Source organism: Rhinoderma darwinii, chromosome 3 (genome assembly GCF_050947455.1).
Source record: "Rhinoderma darwinii isolate aRhiDar2 chromosome 3, aRhiDar2.hap1, whole genome shotgun sequence".
In the NCBI taxonomy this organism is placed as follows: Eukaryota; Metazoa; Chordata; class Amphibia; order Anura; family Rhinodermatidae; genus Rhinoderma; species Rhinoderma darwinii.
The window spans coordinates 15524571-15546854 of NC_134689.1; the positions used below are offsets into that span (position 1 = coordinate 15524571).

At 44.4% G+C, this 22284-nt stretch overlaps 1 protein-coding gene across 1 annotated transcript; it reads right to left on the reverse strand.

Moving 5' to 3' along the window:
• Positions 1-895: 895 nt before the first annotated feature.
• Positions 896-21568, reverse strand: CD9 (CD9 molecule). The gene is made up of 8 exons (XM_075856018.1): positions 21408-21568; positions 7566-7668; positions 6358-6455; positions 5385-5459; positions 4309-4410; positions 3996-4082; positions 2447-2530; positions 896-1362 (listed from the first exon to the last, which is right to left on the reverse strand). The coding sequence occupies exons 1-8, from the start codon at positions 21471-21473 to the stop codon at positions 1297-1299; spliced, it is 681 nt and encodes a 226-aa protein (XP_075712133.1). The 5' UTR covers positions 21474-21568; the 3' UTR covers positions 896-1296.
• Positions 21569-22284: the final 716 nt, after the last annotated feature.

Here is a 22284-nt window from a genome sequence, read left to right on the forward strand (position 1 = left end):
CTGTTACCATAAACACCCATCATGAGCTCTCGGTTATTATCGACCATCTCCACTAAATCCGGTCGGCCTAAAGTGGGCCATGACCTAGGGCGACTGCTGGGTGTCACTTTAACCCCTCTGCCATGTACATAGCAATACATGAAGATTGCAAGGTAGTTTTTTTCAACTGCAGGAGGAAACCACAGTCTAATGATACAGCAATAGAAGGGCAGAAGGAGGGCACTGTGGGTATGTGGCATTTACACATGAAAACAGATTGCACAAAAACAACTACAACAAAGGAAGACATAAATAAAAAAAATAAAAAAAAAAAAGTTTGGTTTCCGTGCTCTTGATTTGTATTCATCTATTTTTTTCCTAGACAAATCATCCGCTAAGCAAGAGACCAGAACACAAAAACATTTATATACAGAACGGTTTTCCAGGATTAGAAAAACACCTGCTTTTTTTTTTTTCTAGAACAGCGCCACACATGTCCGCAGGATGTATGCGGTATTGCAGCTTAGACCCAGTTACTTCAAAAAGTTAACACAAAATATCATATTACAACTTGATTATCCGAACAGAGGAATTTCTGAATTTGTTCCCTTGATCAGACCGATTCCACGCGAACATAATACGGGCACATTTTTGCACCCGTATTGCATTGGCAAAGCCCATGCCCGACAGCGGGTCGAATAACCCGAACTAAAACCATCTTATGATGCTTTTAGTTTTAGTCATTAGACCCATGGCCAGGACTGTGTTAGCGGGCTTAATACGGGTGACAAAAAGCCTGTATTATGCTCGTGTGTAAGTGGCCTCCGTGCCGGATTATCAGATGCCGGATTAAAAGATTTTTACGGTATTTTTATATGATCCGAGTACCAATCACCAAAGTAGACAGAACACTGAATTATTTGTACAGGATTTTTATTTTTTAATTAGGTATCAAATTATACTCAACATAAGTTACGTTCTGATTAATATTTTAAGAAAAGCGCAAGACAGATGTAACAGGAAAAAACTAGATATGGCCTGGTGTAGATATACAATATATATATATGAATTTAACCTATCAACAAATCATGTACCTTGTATCATTGGTTTAACATCTGAAACAGACAGACAATTGGCGAAGCTTTATATTAAAAAACAAAACCCACAAAAATAATAAAGCCAAAGGAAAAAGCCTTAAAATAAAAATATAGCACAACTTTATTTTTTAGAAAAGGCTGTTCAAAATACTAAGACGGACATTGTCCCTTTATCCCCTCCCCCACCCACTTCTGAACTTTTGGTCGACTCTCACTTCCATTATACCATCTCTCTGTTGTTTCGAATGGCGCAACAAAGAATCATGCTGAAGATCATTCCGAAAATCTGCAAGAGGAAATTAAATAGGCAACAGGTTAAGGAAGTCCTCTATCAAAAGGGTCAATTTATACAAATTTTTTAATGCGTTTTTTTTCAAATCAGCAGATCAAAGGGGCTTCTGTGCCTGGATAAACCTTGAAGGGGCCCTACTTTAGAATGGGATAACACAGATAAAACAGGTTCCCCTCATAGATTATCAGCTGTATTCTTACGATCACCTGTAACCTGCAAAGAAACCGGTTAGCAAGTGTACAATTTTCCTGCAGCGCCACCACAGGGGAAACAAAGGATTACATGGTCTCCATTGAAATATATTGGCTGTTCGTGCAATGCATGGACGTGCCCGGATCTCCAGAGAGAAAGTGGCGCCCTTTTTATTCGCTCTCTACTCCATATTATTGATACAGGTCCCGACAAAGGTTTAAAATTCCTTTAAAAAAAGGGGTTTTCCCGTAAACAATATTTATTACCAATCCTGTGGAAATAACTGATCGATGAGAGTCCGACCGCTGCCGATACCAACAACAGGCTTTCCCTTTTTTTGTTTTTACATTGTTCACACTTATGGGGATACAAAATATGTTAGTTCTCTTACTGTAACTATACAATGTATTTTCTTTTTTTTAATTTTAAGTGTCTTTTTTGCTTTTTGATTTATTTTAATTTAACTTTTTTGATTTGGTCCCATAGAAATATACACAGACACCTGATCAGGCTTGTACAACAGACAGCCCTGAGAAGCTAAGTAGTCCCAGGCTGTCTCCAAAGTGATGCCCTGGGCTGGCAATCACAGCTACAAGGGAGTGTGGTCGCCCCCCCTTTGTATAATGCCGCAGTCAGGAGTAATCGCAGGACTGAACAAGTTAACTATCCAGATAAGAACTTTTTCCCGATTCCTGCAGTTGCAGCGGGAGTGCGGCTACAACTGACCTCAACTACCTGAGGTCCTTGATGTACTATTGCGTTATTGTGCATGAAGGACAATGATCCTTCATATTAGGACATTGTTTACTCCACCCTGCAACCGGGAATTTGCTTAGAACTTTGCATCATTTACCGGCCTGTTGAGCTTATATCCAAATATACATACCATGACCACAGCAATTCCAATCCCGACTGCTCCAATAATGTGAAACTTCTTATTGAAAACTTCTGCAATGGCATTGGGACAACCCTGGAAAAGGGGAAAAAAAATTAAATGAAGGTCAGATGACAAGGTCACATTTAACTTAATATTTTGGCCAAAAAGCATGACAGCTCAAATGCAATTTAAGGTGTTATCCACTTTAGGCCCTGTTCACACTGAGTTTTTTTGACAAGTTTTTTGACGCGGAAAACTGCTCCGCAAAACTCGTCAAAAACCACCCGAAAATGCCTCCCATTGATTTCAATGAGAGGCGGACGAGTTTTTTTTACCACAAGCGGAAAAACCGCGTCGCGGTAAAAAGAAGCGATATGACCTATCTTGAGGCGGTTTCCGCCTCCAAAACACCATTTCAAATCAGTCAGAAACTGGAAAAAAACGCCTCGACGAGTTTTTGTCAAACCACTGTGCAAAAAAATGTCTGGAGCAGTTTTTGCAGGAGGAATTGTCCTCCTGCAAAAAACTCTGTGTGAACACAGCCTTAGGTAACCTTTTATTACAGGCTCTTTAACCACTAGGGGGAGCTTACTGCATACCCATTATTGAGTTCAATGGGAGCTGTATAAATTAGTATGCAGTAAGCTCCCTCTAGTGGTGGTTTTAGGCAGCTAGAATTTTAGCCTTTAACTCTATGGCTATACAGGTGTAGATTCACTTCAAGATGGGAAAACCCCTTTGACATTTATGGCATATCCACCGATATGTCAGACAGATGCAGGTGTCACCTCTGGGACCCGCACCTATCTCTAGAACGGGGCGCCCAAAACCTCATTCTACCTCGCTCGGTTCCCGCTGCCTCCCGGCCACTTGGCCAAGATGGGAAAACCCCTTTAAAGCAATTATTTGTACTAAAATACAACTAGCTATGATGAAAGAAATTAAGGGTCGGAAACATGTAAGCCTATGGGAAAAGTAATAGCTTGATGATTTGATTTCTACTTGGTTGAAATGCTTCATACTCTTGGATAATCCACACTTAAGCAATCAACACTGCACACGAAGAAAAACGTATTCTTAAAAAGGGGGTCGTTCACTCAGGACACACTTTGATAGAGATTTGAGATCTATTTCTTTAATTTAAAAATTGACCTGGGGCGGCCATATTGGAGACACACTTTTCTGTATATACAGTGCAGCAGAGTGTGTGCGCTTTGTGGCAGCTGTAATGAATGGGAGTTAATTGACAGAAAAATGTCAGACTAATCCATCTGCCAGAAAGTGATGGAGTACAGCGCCCTACCCCAGAGACTGACAGGGGAGCTGCATACAGAGTTATATTTGTATAGGGTAGGATATTACTCTCCTGATTTACCATGGCTTCTAGAAACGGGAGTAAAAGATAGAAAAAGAGCAGGAGGAACGTGTCTGGTGCTCAACGACCTTTCGGCTACTTGGAACACAGTCATGTTTTTTATCCATGCATGGGTGGAGTGGCCCCGCCATATAAACTAAACACAAAGTTCGAATGGCAGCAGCTTTAACATCAGTACTATACCTGGACAGTAAATTTATCTAAACCAGTCTTGGGGCAAGTATCTGAAAGAAAAGATTCCACACTCCCGACTTCACCGCAACAGTCCAACTGCAAAACAAAAAACAGAATTTAGAATATGCTGACAAAAATAAATAGTAAAAAAATGTATATAAAACAAAAATAAAAAAAAAGAAGAAAATGAGTTATAGGACATTAGAAGTGTAAATATAATCAGTAACCGTCGGTACATAAAAAAAATAAAAAATAAAAAGAGCGCGAGCGAAAGAGACGGTGAGCGAAAGAGACGGTGCCACACTCCGGGACCCAAACTTACAGCAAAATGAATTGACTTTAGGGTTTCTCTCAGCGAATCTTCTTTATCAACTAAATATTTCTTATAGGTTTCTCTGTAAAATGTCTGCAGCTCCTCTACCACCTAGAGAAAAAGAAAACAAACATTACAAAACAATAGAAGCTACTTCCATTTTTTCACAAAATGGGGGTGAGGCCCAGGGCCGGCTCCAGGTTTATGTGGGCCCTTGGGCGACAGACTCAGTAGGACCCTTTGCGGGGGAACTCATGTCGGCAGTAAAATGTCAGAAAACGTCACTTTGTGCCCCAATATAGAAGTTAGGTCCCCAGTTTGTGCCCTCTGTAGATAGTTCCACACAGCACCCTCCTCCAAGGTAGTGCCACACAGCCACCCTCCCTGTAGGTAGCGCCTTTGAGGTTCCCACTAGGAGTGGAATCCCCAGCCAGAGCATTGCTGATGCTCTGGCTGAGGATTCCGCTTAAGGAGAAACCCCTGAAGTCACTGTCCATATATGGACAGTGTTGTCAGGGGCAACCCCAGAGTCATAGTCCCGGGCAGAGCACTACTAGCGTTCTGCCTGGGACTCCTGCTCTCCTCCCGACATCACTGTCAATATATGGACAGTGAGGAAGTGACGACGGCAGCACACAGTGGCCGAGTGGGCCCAGGGTTCGCCGGGTGCTGACGCTGGCCCTGGTGAGGCCACTTAATATTACATATACGGCCCTCATAAAACATAGTGCTCACACAGCAAGACTGCCATACACTGCCCACATAACACAGCCTATACAACCCACGTGCCATAGTGCCCAAACAAATCGCAGTTTACAATGATTTTCCATTCCACTCTCAGGTTACTCCTTGGTATCTCATTCGCAAGAGCCCTCTAGGAATTGGGGCTCCTGGGCAATTACTCATTTTGCCAACCCCTAAAACCAGCTTAGTCTCCATCTGTTGCTTAGTAATCTAAATCTTTCAGGATCTCTGAGAACAGAGGGGCAGACCGAGTAATATTGGGATTCTATATTCATAATAAACATTAACTCCTTCATTACATTGTACCCAAGACACTAGACTGGGATAACAAAATCTTTTACCTTGTCCTTATTGGCAAAACCCCAGATTCCAGCAGCAATTTCAATGGCAAAAATGACCAGGAGGAAAGCAAAGAACTGCAATAGGGACAGGAAAAATAAAAAAAGGAAATAATTAAATATAAACATACATAAAGTAAAGCCTAAACATGAACTCTGGGAATGTCTCATGTATGTGATTTTAGTTTCTTTCATTATATGTAAAGTCTGTAGAAGAGCAATAATGTGTTTGTTCAGCAGTACAATACAGCTGTCCACCCTCTAATGATAATGAAAGGACTCTGCTTCATCTGTCCCCATCTATACAACAAAGCCGACAAGCTGCATGAAAGTGGAAATGTCAGTATTGTGTGTGTGCAAGTTGTGACGGACTCAAATTTGTCAATACCAATATATTATGGAATTGTTATTTATGCAATTCCCTAATATTTTATCTATAGTACCACTAAAACCGATATATCTCTTGAAAAATAAACTAAAGGGCTCATGCCAAATAGAGTTACATTCTTTTAATCTGGCATAAATGCAATAGAATAGGTGCGAGATTATCAAATATTCTGGATTATCAGATGTCCAAAATAGAATGTTAATATAAGAAATAACGGTTTATTAATCAGAGGAGCCTCCACATTGGCTTGGACTTTTTCCCACTCATATTGCAATTTTGTGCTGGATATTTAGACTTTCTGAATTACTGAATGCCGGATTAAAGGAATTTCATTGGATTTCTTTTAGGTCGTATCCGCAGGAATCTGATCTGTGCAGGGTCCAGTCTCTAGGACTAGTGCAAGAAACAGGCCAGTTTTGGATAGGAGAATCGCCCACGCTCCAATGATCAGACCTGCATATCCTTGACCTCTATGGGGGATACATAATTGCCGCACAGGTGTGGATCACTTTTTGGCAGGAAAGTATCACCCTAATTAACAAATCCAGTTGGAAACTGCCATCAATTTCAATGAAACCAGGTCATTACCAGTCCCAGCATGCATTCCGACTCCTGAATTGCACCACAGCATCCAAGGAAACCAACCAACATCATAAGTGCTCCGGCACCAATCAAGATGTAGACCCCTACAAGAAAAAAAAAAAAGAAAAAAAAAAAAAGAGATGCAATATAGATCTACTGTAGCAACATGAGAAAAGTCAGTGAATAGACTACTACAATGTATGTCTATATGTGTGCTGAATATTCCGGATAGGTCATCAATACCTGATTGGTGGGGGTCAGATTCTTGGCACCCCTGCCGACCAGCTGTTTTGAAGGAGCCGCTTCCCCATTATTACTGTCACTGCTCAGGCAGTAAGGCTATGTTCACACAGAGTTTTTTTTGCAGGCGGAATTTCTGCCTCAAAATTCCGTTTGGAAGTTTGAGGCAGATTTTCCTCTCCCAGCACCGCGGGCATAAAACGCTGCGAAATACGCTTTCTCTGCCTCCCATTGAAGTCAACGGGAGGTTAGAGGCGTAAACGCCCGAAGATAGGGCATGTCCCTTCTTTCCCCCGCTCGCGGGGAAAAAGACGCCTCCGCCTCCCATTGAAATCAATGGGAAGCATTTTCGGGCCGTTTTTGACAAGTTTTGCGGCGCGGTTTCCGCATCAAAAAACTCAGTGTGAACATCACCAACATACTTGTAGCAGCGGTTTACAATATTACAGCCTTCTCACAAATATGGTGTTTTACTAGCTGTATTTTTTTTTTAATGTGGCGTTTTTTTTTACACTGCGAATTGTGATTAAAAGATCATGTGATCCAAAGATTCCTCTTCGAAATACATGATCTATTCTGTAAAAAAAACAAAAAACTAAATCACATGAAAAAAAAACAAAAAAAAAAAACAAGACCTAGGAGGTCTATGGGAGAAAAACAAACCAACCCATTCTTGCGATTTCAACAAAAAAAATTCCACTGAGCCAAAACATGTAAGACAGAGCTCCAAATCCCCATCAGAAAATTCAGTCTGCATGCAGCTACCACTAGGGGGAGCTTATGAGCTTACTGTGTATACATTGAACTCAATAACTTATAGTAAGCTCCCCTTAGTGATGACTGCAGGCAGCCAGAATGTGGTCTTCTAAATCTATATCTCTACAGAGGATTTGGAGCTCTGTCTTAGAAAAATTTAGCTTTGACGGCTCTAAAGATTTGTGAAAGAAATTAATTCTCTTAAATGGGAGACATACCGGTATAAAAGGAACTTGGATTGTTATCTGACTCAAACATGGTCTTTGTCTGATTATCGAACCGCAGCCATAGTCCTATTGCGAGAACGGCCGTTCCTGCCAGCTGGGGAGACACAGAAAGTAAACATATAACCGTTCACAAACGACTTCTCTACTGTAACGTAATAACGAGATAATTAACAGACAAATATGAATAGAGAGGAATTATTATAGAGCATTTCCCCTTAATCACCAGCAATCCTTGAATTGGCCTCCTCTTCCAAAATTCCTTCAGATTTATTGCTGCTCCTTTCATCCAACTTTCCTGAATGTGAAATCTGCCCAAAAACGCAGGAATAACCCCCTGCTCCTATATCCATGTACAATCGGCATACCTCCCAATATTTCTGTCTTTGTGTATTCTGTTTTTAGGGGACAGTGCCACAGAGGCGGGACGTATGCATATTTGCATAAAAAGGGTAATTTGTGTATTTTGGGGCGGACCTATGCAGAACCGGGTGGGGCTTAAAAGTAAAAAAAATCTCCAGGGCCCCAATGCAAAATCTGTAACCGGACCCTCCCCCCTACATGTGCCATTTATAATGCTGCTGTTTCTTATGTGGCAGAGAAGCCTTTGGGCTCCCATAGGCACCATGGCCCGGGCGCCCCTACTGCAAACCTGGGGTAAAGAGGCAGCAACTGGCTGAATAAAATATTAACAACCTTAAAAAAAAAGGAATGACAAAGGGGTTTTCTTATCAAGACAACCCCTGTCCATATATCCTATTAGAACATAATGACATCATAGAGGGGTTTCCCCATTTGGGATCACGCTCTAAAATCAGAACTGTGAGCAGCTCTGCACAAGTGGATCTAGTTCTGGTGGTCTCAAACTGTCCTTGTATGTACTTGGACGGCTATTCATCTGAATGGCCACCATGTACTACCACATTTCCCCTGCAGCAACCTCTGGATGGCCGCGGCTGCCCTTGCAAATTTTCCCTTTGAAAAAGGGGTTCACTGCTTTAGACAATCCCTTTTTATCAGAAACAGGATTGACCCTTAGCGATCAGCTTTAAAATCGGTGAGGAACACAAGTGCTCAATTTCCCTGCAGCACCACCACAGGGTAAATAAAGCATTACACCGTGCCAGTTTAAATCAATAGGCTGTCTATGTAATAAACGCATGCGCGGGGTCCTCCATAGAGGGAGACACTCTTCGTAGCTGCTTTCTACCCCCATCTATTAACCCAGAATGCCCTTATAGGGACAGTAAACTTGAAGTCCATCTTATTGTCATTTTCTATGTAGATGAATGCAATCTATTGTTCGCTGTTATCAGTCAGTTTAACCTGGAGAGAGACTGCAGTGTTATTCAATACAATCACTGCCAGGAAATCAAGAAAAATCCCCCCCCCCCCCATAATCACTACTTTATCGCATATACCTTCAGTTCTGAGAACCGCCAGATAAGTTTACAGACATAGATGTGACCGATAGTAGTAAATCGTCTTATAAGCTACACTTTTGTAGGCAGGTGATATTGGGGTTAGTGTCCCTTTAAGATAGTAGAAACTATACAGTCAGACGAAACTACCGCGCTCTACTGAGATTTTCCACAACGACGACTCATTGTTCTCTCAAGATCACTGCACAAACTGGTTTTTCTAACATCTAAGGGAAATGGCTATCCTTCTACACTGTAACGCAACAGCCACTCTGCGGTGCCTTAACACCGGAATATGACCTTTAGTCATCTAACGACCCCTCTATGTGCCGTGAAACCCCCCCCCCCCCCCGAAGTCATACCAGTATATAGCCAACCCACCTCCCTTGCTAAATTCTAGCACCGTACTCCTGGACCAGGAAGCTCAGGATGAACAATTCTACAGATCCCGGGCAGATACTTTTGTAGTGCATCCAATTGTGAGAAGGCCAAGAAAAAAAGCGACTATTGGTGATAAGAATGTGGTTATCGGTGAGCGATGCCGTATCTAGTCTATGGAGACTTTCTACATAACACTCAGCACAACGGGTTCACACAGAGTTTTTTGCAGGGAGAAAATCTGCCCCAAATTTCCTTTTGAGGCAGATTTTACTCTGCCTGCACGCCGATTTTCACTGCGTTTTTAACCCGCGGCCGTTGAGCGCCGCGGGCATAAAACGCCGGGGAATATGCTTTCTCTGCCTCCCATTGATGTCAATGGGAGGTCAGAGGTGTAAACGCCTGAAGATAGGGCATGTCCCTTCTTTCTCCCGCGAGCCGTTTTTTCCGCTCGCAGGACAAAACGCAGTCCCATTGAAATCAATGGGAGGCATTTCCGGCCGTTTTTTGGCACATTTTCAGTGTAAAAAAACTCAGTGTGAACAGTGAAGAAGAAAGCGCACGGCTCGCGGCTCCAAATCCGAGCAAAGCAAACAACGGCAATAATCAGTCAGCTACAAATCTCCAATCAACCATAGCAATGGCGTAGCACCCTCCCTTCCCATTACAGCGCCAGCAACCCCCCCCCCCCAATAAAAGTCCCAAACACACAGTCCCCACCAACAACAGTATCAAACAGTCCCCAATAACAGCACCAATCACAGAGCACTCACCAATAACAGCGCCAGCCAGTCTCCTCATCCTATAACAGCGCCAGCCACACAGTCTCCTCATCCTATAACAGCGCCAGCCACACAGTCTTCTCATCCTATAACAGCGCCAGCCACACAGTCGCCTCATCCTATAACAGCGCCAGCCACACAGTCGCCTCATCCTATAACAGCGCCAGCCACACAGTCGCCTCATCCTATAACAGCGCCAGCCACACAGTCTTCTCATCCTATAACAGCGCCAGCCACACAGTCGCCTCATCCTATAACAGCGCCAGCCACACAGTCGCCTCATCCTATAACAGCGCCAGCCACAGTCGCCTCATCCTATAACAGCGCCAGCCACACAGTCGCCTCATCCTATAACAGCGCCAGCCACACAGTCGCCTCATCCTATAACAGCGCCAGCCACAGTCTCCTCATCCTATAACAGCGCCAGCCACACAGTCTCCTCATCCTATAACAGCGCCAGCCACAGTCTCCTCATCCTATAACAGCGCCAGCCACACAGTCTCCTCATCCTATAACAGCGCCAGCCACACAGTCTTCTCATCCTATAACAGCGCCAGCCACACAGTCTCCTCATCCTATAACAGCGCCAGCCACAGTCTTCTCATCCTATAACAGCGCCAGCCACACAGTCTTCTCATCCTATAACAGCGCCAGCCACACAGTCTTCTCATCCTATAACAGCGCCAGCCAGTCTCCTCATCCTATAACAGCACCAGCCACAGTCTCCTCATCCTATAACAGCACCAGCCACACAATCTCCTCATCCTATAACAGCGCCAGCCACACAATCTCCTCATCCTATAACAGCGCCAGCCACACAATCTCCTCATCCTATAACAGCGCCAGCCACACAATCTCCTCATCCTATAACAGCGCCAGCCACACAATCTCCTCATCCTATAACAGCGCCAGCCACAGTCTCCTCATCCTATAGCAGCGCCAGCCATACAGTCTCCTCATCCTATAACAGCGCCAGCCACACAGTCTCCTCATCCTATAACAGCGCCAGCCACAGTCTCCTCATCCTATAGCAGCGCCAGTCACACAGTTCCCCTTCCATACCAATACCAACTACAGAGCCTCGCCCCACCCCCATAACAGTGCCATTTCAGAGTCACACCTTCCTTCCCTAATAATAGTGACAGTACAGCAGTACCTCGTGGTAGTGGGTAAGTAAAAGCCTAACCAATTCCAATAACTTAGGAGTCCATGTTATAAAGAATTGTTATGCAAATACTTAAGACAGACAGAGATCAGGGTGTGTGCAGAATACAGGGGAAGCGACTAGGAACACCATGTGTAAGATAATGGAAATGATGGGTAGCAGCAGTAGTAGAAGAGTGTGCTGGTCTTGTGGGAGGCAGTGACCTGTCCACCATGTGATGTTAGTGACGGCAGCATCGTGATGTGAGGAGTGAGTGGAGGTATGTGAGAAGTCACACATGGAGAAGAAGAGTTCATAAAATGTTTAAGACAGTTCAAGGCAAATCGTCCCCAGGACAGGCACCTTCAACTTAGGACATTTAACAGCTCGGAGGATAAAGCCACATGGTCCTGCTCGGCTATTCACTTCAATGGATAGGTGTGGTGCAGTTTTTAGAAGACAGTCGGCATGTTTTTTTTTAATCCCGAACAATCCCTTTAAATTTCATCCCTTTAAAATATTTATCTGCACCACATCCATACATAATTCTGCTACTATGCTAATTACATTTAGGAAAAGCTCTAAGAGATCAACTCAACGTAACATAAAAAGTCCTAATAACCTCCATGTAAAACAGCAGTGTTTACAGCAGACTGCCACAATTGATGCGAAGGTCATTCCGAATATACAACGTCAGCTGCATCATCACCAAAACAGCCTCATATTATAATCAAGCTCATTAACGGAAGACAAACAAGTGTCAGACGTATTTATTGGATTCAAATCAATTTTATTTTTGATTGCTCCAGTGCACAAAAAATAAATAAAAGCAACTTTGCAAATAATCTAATACAGCTTTGACGCAAACCTATGTGTCTCCACGGTTACAGACTTCAAATAAACCCTGTGTAGTCTGCTCCGGCAGTCATGTTTTACTCTACTGCCTCTATCCCCAGTAGAAAAGGGACAAAGTGAAAGGGAGTCTCACAGGATGGCATTATCCGACTACACAGGGCTTATTTGTAGTCTGTTACCATAGAAACACATAGGTCTGCACAGAAGCCCTAACAACCCGAACAGCCAAAACATCCTCCAGCATTGAATGCTCTGTAAACGTATAACCCAGCCAGCACGCACACAGCAATGCCTTACCATCAACACTATCCGCAGACTGGGATTTGGGACAAGAATAAAACCCATACATGGGAAGAAATTCGACAAAAAATAAATAAAATTAGTTCCTTTGCAGACAGAGAAAAAGGGGAAGCTTGGTGGGACACAGGCAAGCTGGGGACAACAGAGGCCCAGACACGACGTAGGATGTTATAAGGGTCTTGGGCGAGGACCCCCCTAGCTTCAACCCAACCAATTACAGATGACCTATATACATCCAATGTTAAACCCTGTCAGCACCCAGAACCAGAAGTCAGGGGCGCTTCACAATGCAGTGCCCATCACATATGTCCTTTAGGTGTTGGGGGGGGGGGGGCGGTGGGTTTACCTATAGACATAGGAGATGTACGTTATTAGATTCACCCCACGGTTTACAATATCTACACCACAAATTATTGGCTTTAAAAAGGGTATTCCCATCTTCAATATTTATATCATTAGGCAGGACCGCAGCTATCGGGCATTTTTGCCATATCTATATATGATGAAGAACGGAATACCCCTTTAATCATGTCCATTCTGAATCGGAACTCACTTTTCCTTCTGCCAACAAAAGGTAGCGCTCATAAAATGACTGAAGTCTATGGACAATCCGGGGTGTGAATGATTTAACGCTGGCACGCCTGTTGACTTCAATAAATCATTTGTTCGGTTTCCTCAGGCGACCTATAAACACAGCTGGTGGAACCAATACAAGCAAGAATACCAATACACTATATACGTAAAGTGTAGCTAAACGTTTGACAAACTAGTGACATGTCAGAAGTTTGGATTGGTGGGGGTCCGAGCACTGAGCCCCCACCTATCGCTAGAACGAAGCAGCTGATGTACTCGTGTGAGCGCTCAGCCGCTTCGTGTCTGTTCGGCTTTTTCCGGAAATGAATGTATCGTGTACGGACTTAATAGAAAGTCTATGAGCCTGTACTCCGATACATCGACTTTCCGGAAAAAGCCGAACAGACACGAAGCGGCTGAGCGCTCACACGAGCACTTCAGCTGCTTCATTCTAGCGATTGGTGAGGGTCTCAGCGCTCGGACCCCCACCAATCCAAACTTCTGACATGTCACTATGACACGTCAGAAGTTTGGCTACACTTTAAACAAGAACTCCAGCTATCATAGAATATATGGATATCAACCCTGTAGGATGCAGATATAGAGGTTGACTATTTCATAATGAAAATATAAATACTATATTTTATATGTTATCTGTAGTTATTTCCAACAGCCACTTCCTAGACTAGTTGACTACGCTATTGCTTCCGGTGCACAATAGAGACAAATGGAAACCATGGGCATTGGACCAGTCACCATTGAAATCTCTGTTCAGGGTCCCGTTCTGACGGAAAGCTCCGAAAGAATGTCAGAACGGGACCCCAACGCAGATGTGAAGGAAACCTAAGTAGAACTAGATAAGCACATGTTTTTAGCCTCTCAATGCAAAACACATTTATTTCACGGACCGCAATGAGATATTGAAAATGGAAAACTATCATACAATGATTAAGCTTTATTTACATAGAGCTGGATAACTCATTTGTAATGGCTCTGCTGTAAAGTTATTGCTGTTTTCCCCAACATAGCCTAAGAAAAGATCTAAATACCAAATATGAGCAGAGCCATTTCAGTTCCCGCCCCCACAACTAATGTGCCAAAATGAGAACCTAATTACAAATTTTTTTGTATTTAGAAGTATTAGCGCATGTTATTTTTGTCAGTGACATCATCACATTACCCCCTCACTGCAATATCACCAGCTCTCCCCAGGTGACTCCTGCTCACTGCGGTATCGCCAGCTCTCCCACCTCACTGCGGTATCGCCAGCTCTCCCACCTCACTGCGGTATCGCCAGCTCTCCCACCTCACTGCGGTATCGCCAGCTCTCCCACCTCACTGCGGTATCGCCAGCTCTCCCACCTCACTGCGGTATCGCCAGCTCTCCCACCTCACTGCGGTATCGCCAGCTCTCCCACCTCACTGCGGTATCGCCAGCTCTCCCACCTCACTGCGGTATCGCCAGCTCTCCCACCTCACTGCGGTATCGCCAGCTCTCCCACCTCACTGCGGTATCGCCAGCTCTCCCCAGGTGACTCCTCCTCCTCACTGCAATATCACCAGCTCTCTGCAGTTGACACCAACCCCTCACTGGAACACCACCAGCTCTCTGCAGATGACCCCCGGTTGCGATATCACCAGCTTCTTCTGGATAAACCTAACACTTTCTCAGCTTTAGGTCTGATTCGGACACCATTCATCCAGTACAGGAGACCTGTAAACACAGCTCATTCATTTACATGGTCTGCCCTATCAGCAGACTAGAGCCGGATAAAGCTCAGAAAAATGGTTGAGTTTCCAGAGCTGCAGTATTATAAATGGCGGAATTTACTGCACAGATGATACACATGTGCTCACGAGATGTTTCTAGAAACAGCACCACTCTTGTCCATTGGCAGTGCCTGGTATTGCAGCTGAGCTCTATTGACTTGAATAGGGCTGAGCTGCAATACCACACACAGCCTATATACAAGCGTGGCGCTTTTTCTGCGGACCTTTTTCTAAACTCATACATCCCTTTTACACTTTTTTTACTGGGGTGTCTTCAGGAGGGCCAATATAACTAATGCACTTTTAATAACTGACTTATAATTTAGAATATTCGCATTATGCACGTCCTGTTAATTCCAGATTAAAAGGCAGAATATCTATACATAAAACATTCATAGTTTCTGGTCTGGAACACAAAAACATTCACCCACAGAAACTAGGGAAAAACTAAGGCGGTCCATACACATTAGATAGCCGACAGTCGAATGCTCCTTCCGCCAACTATTCTTCCCGATCCCCCACACACATGTATGCTCTGCTGAGGGTGCATGTTTTCTGAATGAGAGGAGAATAAGTGGCTGCCAGGCACCTATGGCAGCACCTTATCGCCCCCGAGAACAAAAGGATCGGGCATGTTGAAAACCATCTGCTCGAGATAGTCAGGAGGCCCCAATACCCATTAGATGGTAAAGGTTCTTTTACACGGGCCAATTATCGGGCAAACAAGAGTTCACAGAATGCTTGTTCCCGATAATTGCCCTGTGTAAACAGGGCAACAATCAGCCGACGAACAAACAAACAAACAGGCAGATGCGCCGCTGACATCATAAAAACGTAGGGGGACGAGCGATCGGAGTAACGAGCGCTTGTCCCCATACTAGCTCCTTGTGAAAGGAGCAAACGAGCGCCGATCAACGAGCTGTCCCTTTGATCGGCGCTCGTTTACATGGCCCATGTCGGGTTGCGTAAAAGCACATTAAGCCAATCCTGCAGATATTGGCCGGTTCGGCATTAATCTAACATGTATGGCCACCCTAGAACCTTCTGTCACATGTATATATCAGGAGTATAAAGGCATACAGTAGCACATCACCCATAAGACCCCTAAAAAGAAAAACATACAACGCGTGGTATACTTTTTTTTTTACTGCAGGCCTCTGCATGAATTACGCTATTCCGTGCAGCGGGAAAAAAAAAAGTATACCGACACATGCTGACCTGGCGGATGCCAATAGGACACACTCTTAGCATACGCGGGGTCAACAGGGCACTATGAATACATTCGACTTAGGTTTTCCTGCCAAACTAAGTGATAAAACACAATGTGAACGGAGCCTATACTGTATGGACACCCCCAACAGTGCCCTTTCATAGTCCCTCACACACCGTAAACAATCCTTGTGGTGGAGGTCTCCTGACATCAGACGGGTGATTACCACAGTACAATGACCTTTTCAAGTCTGTAGATCAAGAATGACAAGTATTCGAGAAGATCCGGCCTGAGCTAATATTTACATTTCTAAGGCAACCCCTCTACAACAGGATGCGGATCATTGAGACGTTCAGACACAGTCTACGCAGCAAGGACTAGAGCGGACCGCAGACACGAGGCCATAAAAAGAGAAAAAACAAAAAAACACTCCATTATATCAGTGACTGTCGTATAAAACTCCAGTTATGGCTGACACTAAACCGCCAACAATTTGGATCACAGCTATAAATCGGTAAAGAAGGCGTCCAAATAACGCCGGACATTAGAAAAACAGTCAGGATTGGACATTTCAACCGATACTAATCTCATCAGGGGAAATTGATAAAACCTGATTCAAAAGAAGAGTAGAGTAGTTGGCGATAGCAACCTACTAGTTTGCTGCATTTGAAAATTGAAAGGTGGAATGTGATCGGATTGTTGCTATGGGCAACTACTCCACTTTTCCCTCAACATTCTATCTCTGCCGTTCTGTGAATCGCTGTGTCATGCTCCGCCCCCTCAGCCCTGCATCAGGCATGACAGTGCATCAGTTTTATCCGGAGTGTTCCTTTAAAGCTACGGCTGGAGTCACACGAGCATGTTCGGTCCTTAAAGTACGGAACATATTTCGGCCGCAATTCCCGGACCGAACACAGTGCAGGGAGCCGGGCTCCTAGCGTCATAGTTATGTACGACGCTAGGAGTCCCGGCCTCCCCGTGGAACTACTGTCCCGTACTGAATACATAATTACAGTACGGGACACTTGTCCTGCAGCGAGGCAGGGACTCCTAGCGTCGTACATAACTATGATGCTAGGAGCCCGGCTCCCTGCAGTGTGTTCGGTCTGGGAATTGCGGCCGAAATACGTTCCGTACTTTACGGACCGAACATGTTCGTGTGAATCCAGTCTTACCATAAACATGTGACTTGTCAGGAGGATCTGCTGACAGCGCCATGTTTATGGAAAAATGTCTTATTGGATTTGTAAGATTTCATTCAAACCGATCCTATAGCGTACCTCCTAACTTTCAAGTATCACAAAGAGGGACAACTGATGTGGCGGGACTAGTGCGCTACGTCAATTTTTATTTCTTTTAAGCCATGCCTCTAGTCACACCCAATCCCACGCCCATATAAACCCAGTTCAACCGACACGGTATCATGCTTCCATAGTGCCTCCCACACAGTATAATGCCCACACAGATGCCCCCATACAGTTTAATGCCCTCATAGCCAGTGCCCACATATTAAGAGTCAGTGCCTTTTTAGATAGTGCCCATGTTGATAGTGTCACACCCCCCTTGAAGATCGCGCCATTGGGACTCCCTCTAGGAGCAGAATCCCCAGCCAGAGCATAGGCCGGTGATTCCGCTTCTAGAGGGAAGCCCTGATGTCACTGTCTATATATGGACAGTGACTACTCCTTGAGAGGAATCCCCATTGCAGACTCTGGCCAGGGATTCCGCTCCTAGAGGAAACCCCTGAGGTCACTGTCCATATATGGACAGTGATCTCAGGGCTTTCCTCTAGGAGCGGAATCCCTGCCAAATCATCGGCAACGTGGACTCCGCTCAATCAGTAGCCACTGACCATATATGGACAGTGACGTCAAGTGCTTCCCCGAGCACAGCGCTTAAAGTAGCGCTGTGCCCGGGGATCTCTCTGCGAGTAGAGGAGCTCCTTCGCTCTGAACTAATTCTGAAGCAGGGAGCTGATGGTTTCCGGAATCAGCATTGGGATCAACTGTATCTGCGCCCTGAGGACGCAGATACAGTTGACAGCGGGACATACCCCCGGCCGCCCGGAATCCGGAACTGTCCTGCTGAATCCAGGACAGTAGCTGGTAGCTGCTTAGCTCCTCATTCTCTATATAATTGATATGTCCTTTTATTTGAGACAAAAGGGTATACCAGGGGGCTGGTAGGCCATGTGGCCAGGGCAATGCACCAACATGCCACTCTAATTGGATGAGTTGTCAAAAAAAATAAAACAATTCTAAAAAGATCTAACTTGTATGTAGTGACATACACTGACTACATGACTGATACTACCACAAGAAAAAAAACACAAAAAAATACTAAGGGCTTGTCCACAGGTAACGGAATTGCTGCGGAAACTAGCAGAAATTCTGCAGCGGAAAACCGTCCTGTTTCCTGTCGAAAATTGTGCGTATTATGCCGCGTCTTACTCAACGTTGGGAGATGGTGACATCTCCCTGGAAAAACGCAGCAATTCTGTCCACTTTCCGCAGCAGGAATTGACACGCTGCGGTCCGAAAAATACGCACCGCAGGTCAGTTTCTGCTCGGACATTTTACGCAGCGTGTGGGTGAGATTTGTTAAATCTCACCCTCTTTACTGTATTCTGCTGCAAGTTTTCCATCCGGACGGAAAATACCCAGCAATTCCTTTAGGTGTGGAATAAGCCCTACATGTACGTCAGACATTTAATCACATGGATTTATGGAATGGATTTCCCCTTTAAGAGTGACTGGCGAGAGGAACACTAGGAGGTACAATCCTCTCTTTATAGGCTTTCCTCCTGCCAATGTTTGCAAAACAATGAACAGACATGTAAGCCAGCCCAGCCGCTCCACGCCCTTATAAATCACTGTACAGCAACCACAGAAATAGAAGAGTCCTCAGAGTATTGTCTCAGGGGGGAGGGAGAAGACTGAGAAACATGACAACCTGCCGGAGAGAGGACTCCCTAATGAGGCCACGCTATCACATGTCAACTCCAGGCCTATACGGCCAGGCGATTGCTGAGAAAAACAAAATGGACTACAACTTCCAGCATGCTCTGGTTAATGGTACATGCTGGGAGTTGTAGTCCATAATAACGAGACGACACAAGAGGAGGTCCAGATGTGCAGGAAAAATATAAGATAAAGTCTTTATAAAGTGAATGGGCAGGGAATTCCATTCTGCAAATGATAAACTGATCCCAGTAATCTGTGGTGGAACCTGTAAGGAGGAGTTTTGCTGCAGCGCCACCACAGGGGAGATGAGGAATTACACAGTTCTATTAACATCAATGGGCTGTCCATGTAACGCATGGATGCGCCAGGTCCTCCAGGGAAAGAGATGTACTTTGTAGAAAACTTAAATTCACTGACAGCAAGCAGACATCTTGAAAATGGTGACACAAAGTATATTACTCATTATACCATGATTAAGTTTGATTAACAAAGACTGGAAAATCCCTTTAAGGAGCAATCTGATAATTCAGCGGGGAAGCTATTGGCTGTTTTAGGACAGTCTGTTGCTGCTGTGCCAATGGGCAGTATCCAGTCTTCCATATACAGCAGCCTGTATTCTGCTGATGGTCTTGCAGAACATTGGTGAATGTCCTTCACTACCCTAGTCTGTTATTGGACCCCTCCTGCGGATAATGAGAGTAGTTGTGATAAAAGTAGTATACAAGGGGATCGCTTTCTATGCAGTTTCCTATAAACTATCACGAGCTGCTATGTATTTATGTTTTTGAATGGCGGCATTTACAGCTTAGATGTCCACAACGGCTAAACAATAATGGGCAATGGTCACGCTGGTCTTAAAGGGCCACCTGTCAAAAAGACTCCAACCAGACGTCACATCTGCTATATTCATCAGTCGAACATGGTCGTGATGACCCATGAAGTCATTAATGTTTGTCTATCCACATCAGTCATGGTCAATGGGGGGTTGGTTTATTTTCCAAATGCTCTGGTTTTGTTTAAAATGGATTGCCTGGTTTGAACCCCACCCCCACATCTTAGGTAGCAGCTCACAGCCATTGTGGGATCACTATCTGATCCGAGGGTGGCCTTGAAACCAGGAACCCCCACAATCGGCCGATATGGACAGATCTTACTCAGTGTAAGTGCTCATTTTCCCTGCAGCGCCACTACAGGGCAAAACAGAGCATTGCATTTCCACATTGGAATCAATGAGTCATTCACCTCGAAGGATGAGAACTATTCTGCTTCCCTATCTCCTATAAACCTACAGGGGGCACTATATCACAACTCGTGTCACATTCACTCCCTGACTAAAGAGATGTTAGGAATCACATCCAGTCCAGCGTCACCTGGGATTACTTGTGATCTCAACTCTCCCACCCATCCCTTGTGATCTCCAGCATAAAGCAAACGAGCCCAGCATCTGTATACTCCATCATGTCCAGCTGCTAACCACATTACCTAGAATGAAGGGGTTAACAAATGTAAGTCCCAGCATAGGCAGCGCTGTACTCCAGTTTATGTAGAACTACTAGTACCACCACACCCACCCAGAAAATTGACATGTGGGGCTAATACCTTGAGTAGGATTATAATCCCCAGTAGCTAGTGACATCATTACACCATGAGGAGAACTACAAGTACCAGAATATCAATCAGCTTACTTATTTGGAACCACATACATACCAAACACTTGGATAGCCATCAGTTTAGGCAACCCTTGTGGGTGGAGAACTACAAGCACCAGCATGTTCAGACCGTTTGCTTTTCTGGAACTACAAGTACCAGCATCTATAACTACGCCAGAAGAGGGGGACAGCAGGGTAACAAACATTAAAACCCTTCTGCAGAACTACAAACCTCAGCATGCCAATCACTATGATAGCTGGTTATAGGGTCAATTCCAACAAAGGGTGGGCTGTGTACACAACCATAGGGAGCAGCACAATTTGTATTTGTAGAACTAAAAGTACATACCCAACCTACTATTATAGGGGGCATCTTAAATCCTAGCCAGTGTGGAGCTACAAGTACCAGCAACCCCAGCCACATGTCAAGGGAGTGAATGCTACATAATGTTGGGGGGGGGGGGCGGAGGGTAAAAAAAAACATACAGATTTGTCAACGCTCCACAGCTGTGTAATACGATACAACAAATAATCCACAATACAAAGAAGTTACATAGTAAGAGGTAGTAACACAAACATAAAAACACACAATACACAACATATAAATAAAAACACACTATAAAGAAGTTACATAGTGATAAAGATACAATGCACCACATAAAGTTCCCAGAAAAACATCAGCACAACATGAAGGAGCTCGGCCGACTTCTCCCCAACTCCTCGCTTGCACCCCACCCCCTTCCTGTAGACTCTCCAGACTCCACACACTTGTCCACAAAGCTTACACTCACCCAGAAGATGAAATTAAAGGCAAAGAGCAGGTATTTAATGCACTTGGTTCCTCCTTTGACGGGCATGGTGGTGGTTGTAGCTGTGGTGCACTCAGGAGAAGTTGTTCATGTAAAACACCAGGGTGTGCCTGTTGCCTCACCAGCCCTGCCCTGCAAGCAATGCTGCTGTACAGCCACTGCTCTAGCGCCCCCTGCCGGCGGACACTCCCAATGCCGGCTCAGGTTACAGCCACACCCACATGGTGTAAAGCTTATGTGGAAGTAACTCAGTGTATTATTATGAGGTTAATTATTATTATTATTATTATTATTACTACAGCCCATTATTCACCCAGTTATTTTACTGTGTTACTATTTTATGTGGCCAACATATTCTGTAGCGCTGTACATAGATTTTCATCAGTCAATCCTTGTTGCCAATCCAATTTCACTATAAGGGCCCATGCCGGTCCGTGTGCTGTGCGTGATTTACACATCAAGTCCATTAAAAAAAAAAAAGTGCATGAAAAACACGATGCAATAAAGCAACGCACGCGGACCAGATTTACACGCATTTTTTAGGCACGTAAATCTGTCACGCAAGTTTGTGGAACAGCCCAGGGCCTATGGTCTACTTGATCCGCCACTGGTCACGCTCGTGTGAATGTAGCCTAAGTGTATGTTCACACGCAAAATAAAAAACGGCTGTAAAATACGGAGCTATTTTCAAGGGATAACAGCCTCTGATTTTCAGCCGTTTTTTTTAAGCATCAAACGTTTTTTTTGCGGCTGTTTTTCTATTGACACAATGAAAAACGGCTCCAAAAACGGCTCATGAAGTGACATGCACTTGTTTTTTTCACGGGTTGATTTTTTAAACGGTTGCGTAAGAAAAAAA

What these genes read in the sequence shown, in the direction of transcription:
- CD9 (XM_075856018.1), bottom strand. Translation starts at nt 21,473, where the DNA reads ATGCCCGTCAAAGGAGGAACCAAGTGCATTAAATACCTGCTCTTTGCC. An exon ending in CCTTTAATTTCATCTTCTGG is followed by an intron (nt 7,669 to 21,407) that starts GTGAGTGTAAGC and finishes GTGTCTCCCCAG; the next exon opens with CTGGCAGGAACGGCCGTTCT. An exon ending in TCCAAGTTCCTTTTATACCG is followed by an intron (nt 6,456 to 7,565) that starts GTATGTCTCCCA and finishes TTTTTCTTGTAG; the next exon opens with GGGTCTACATCTTGATTGGT.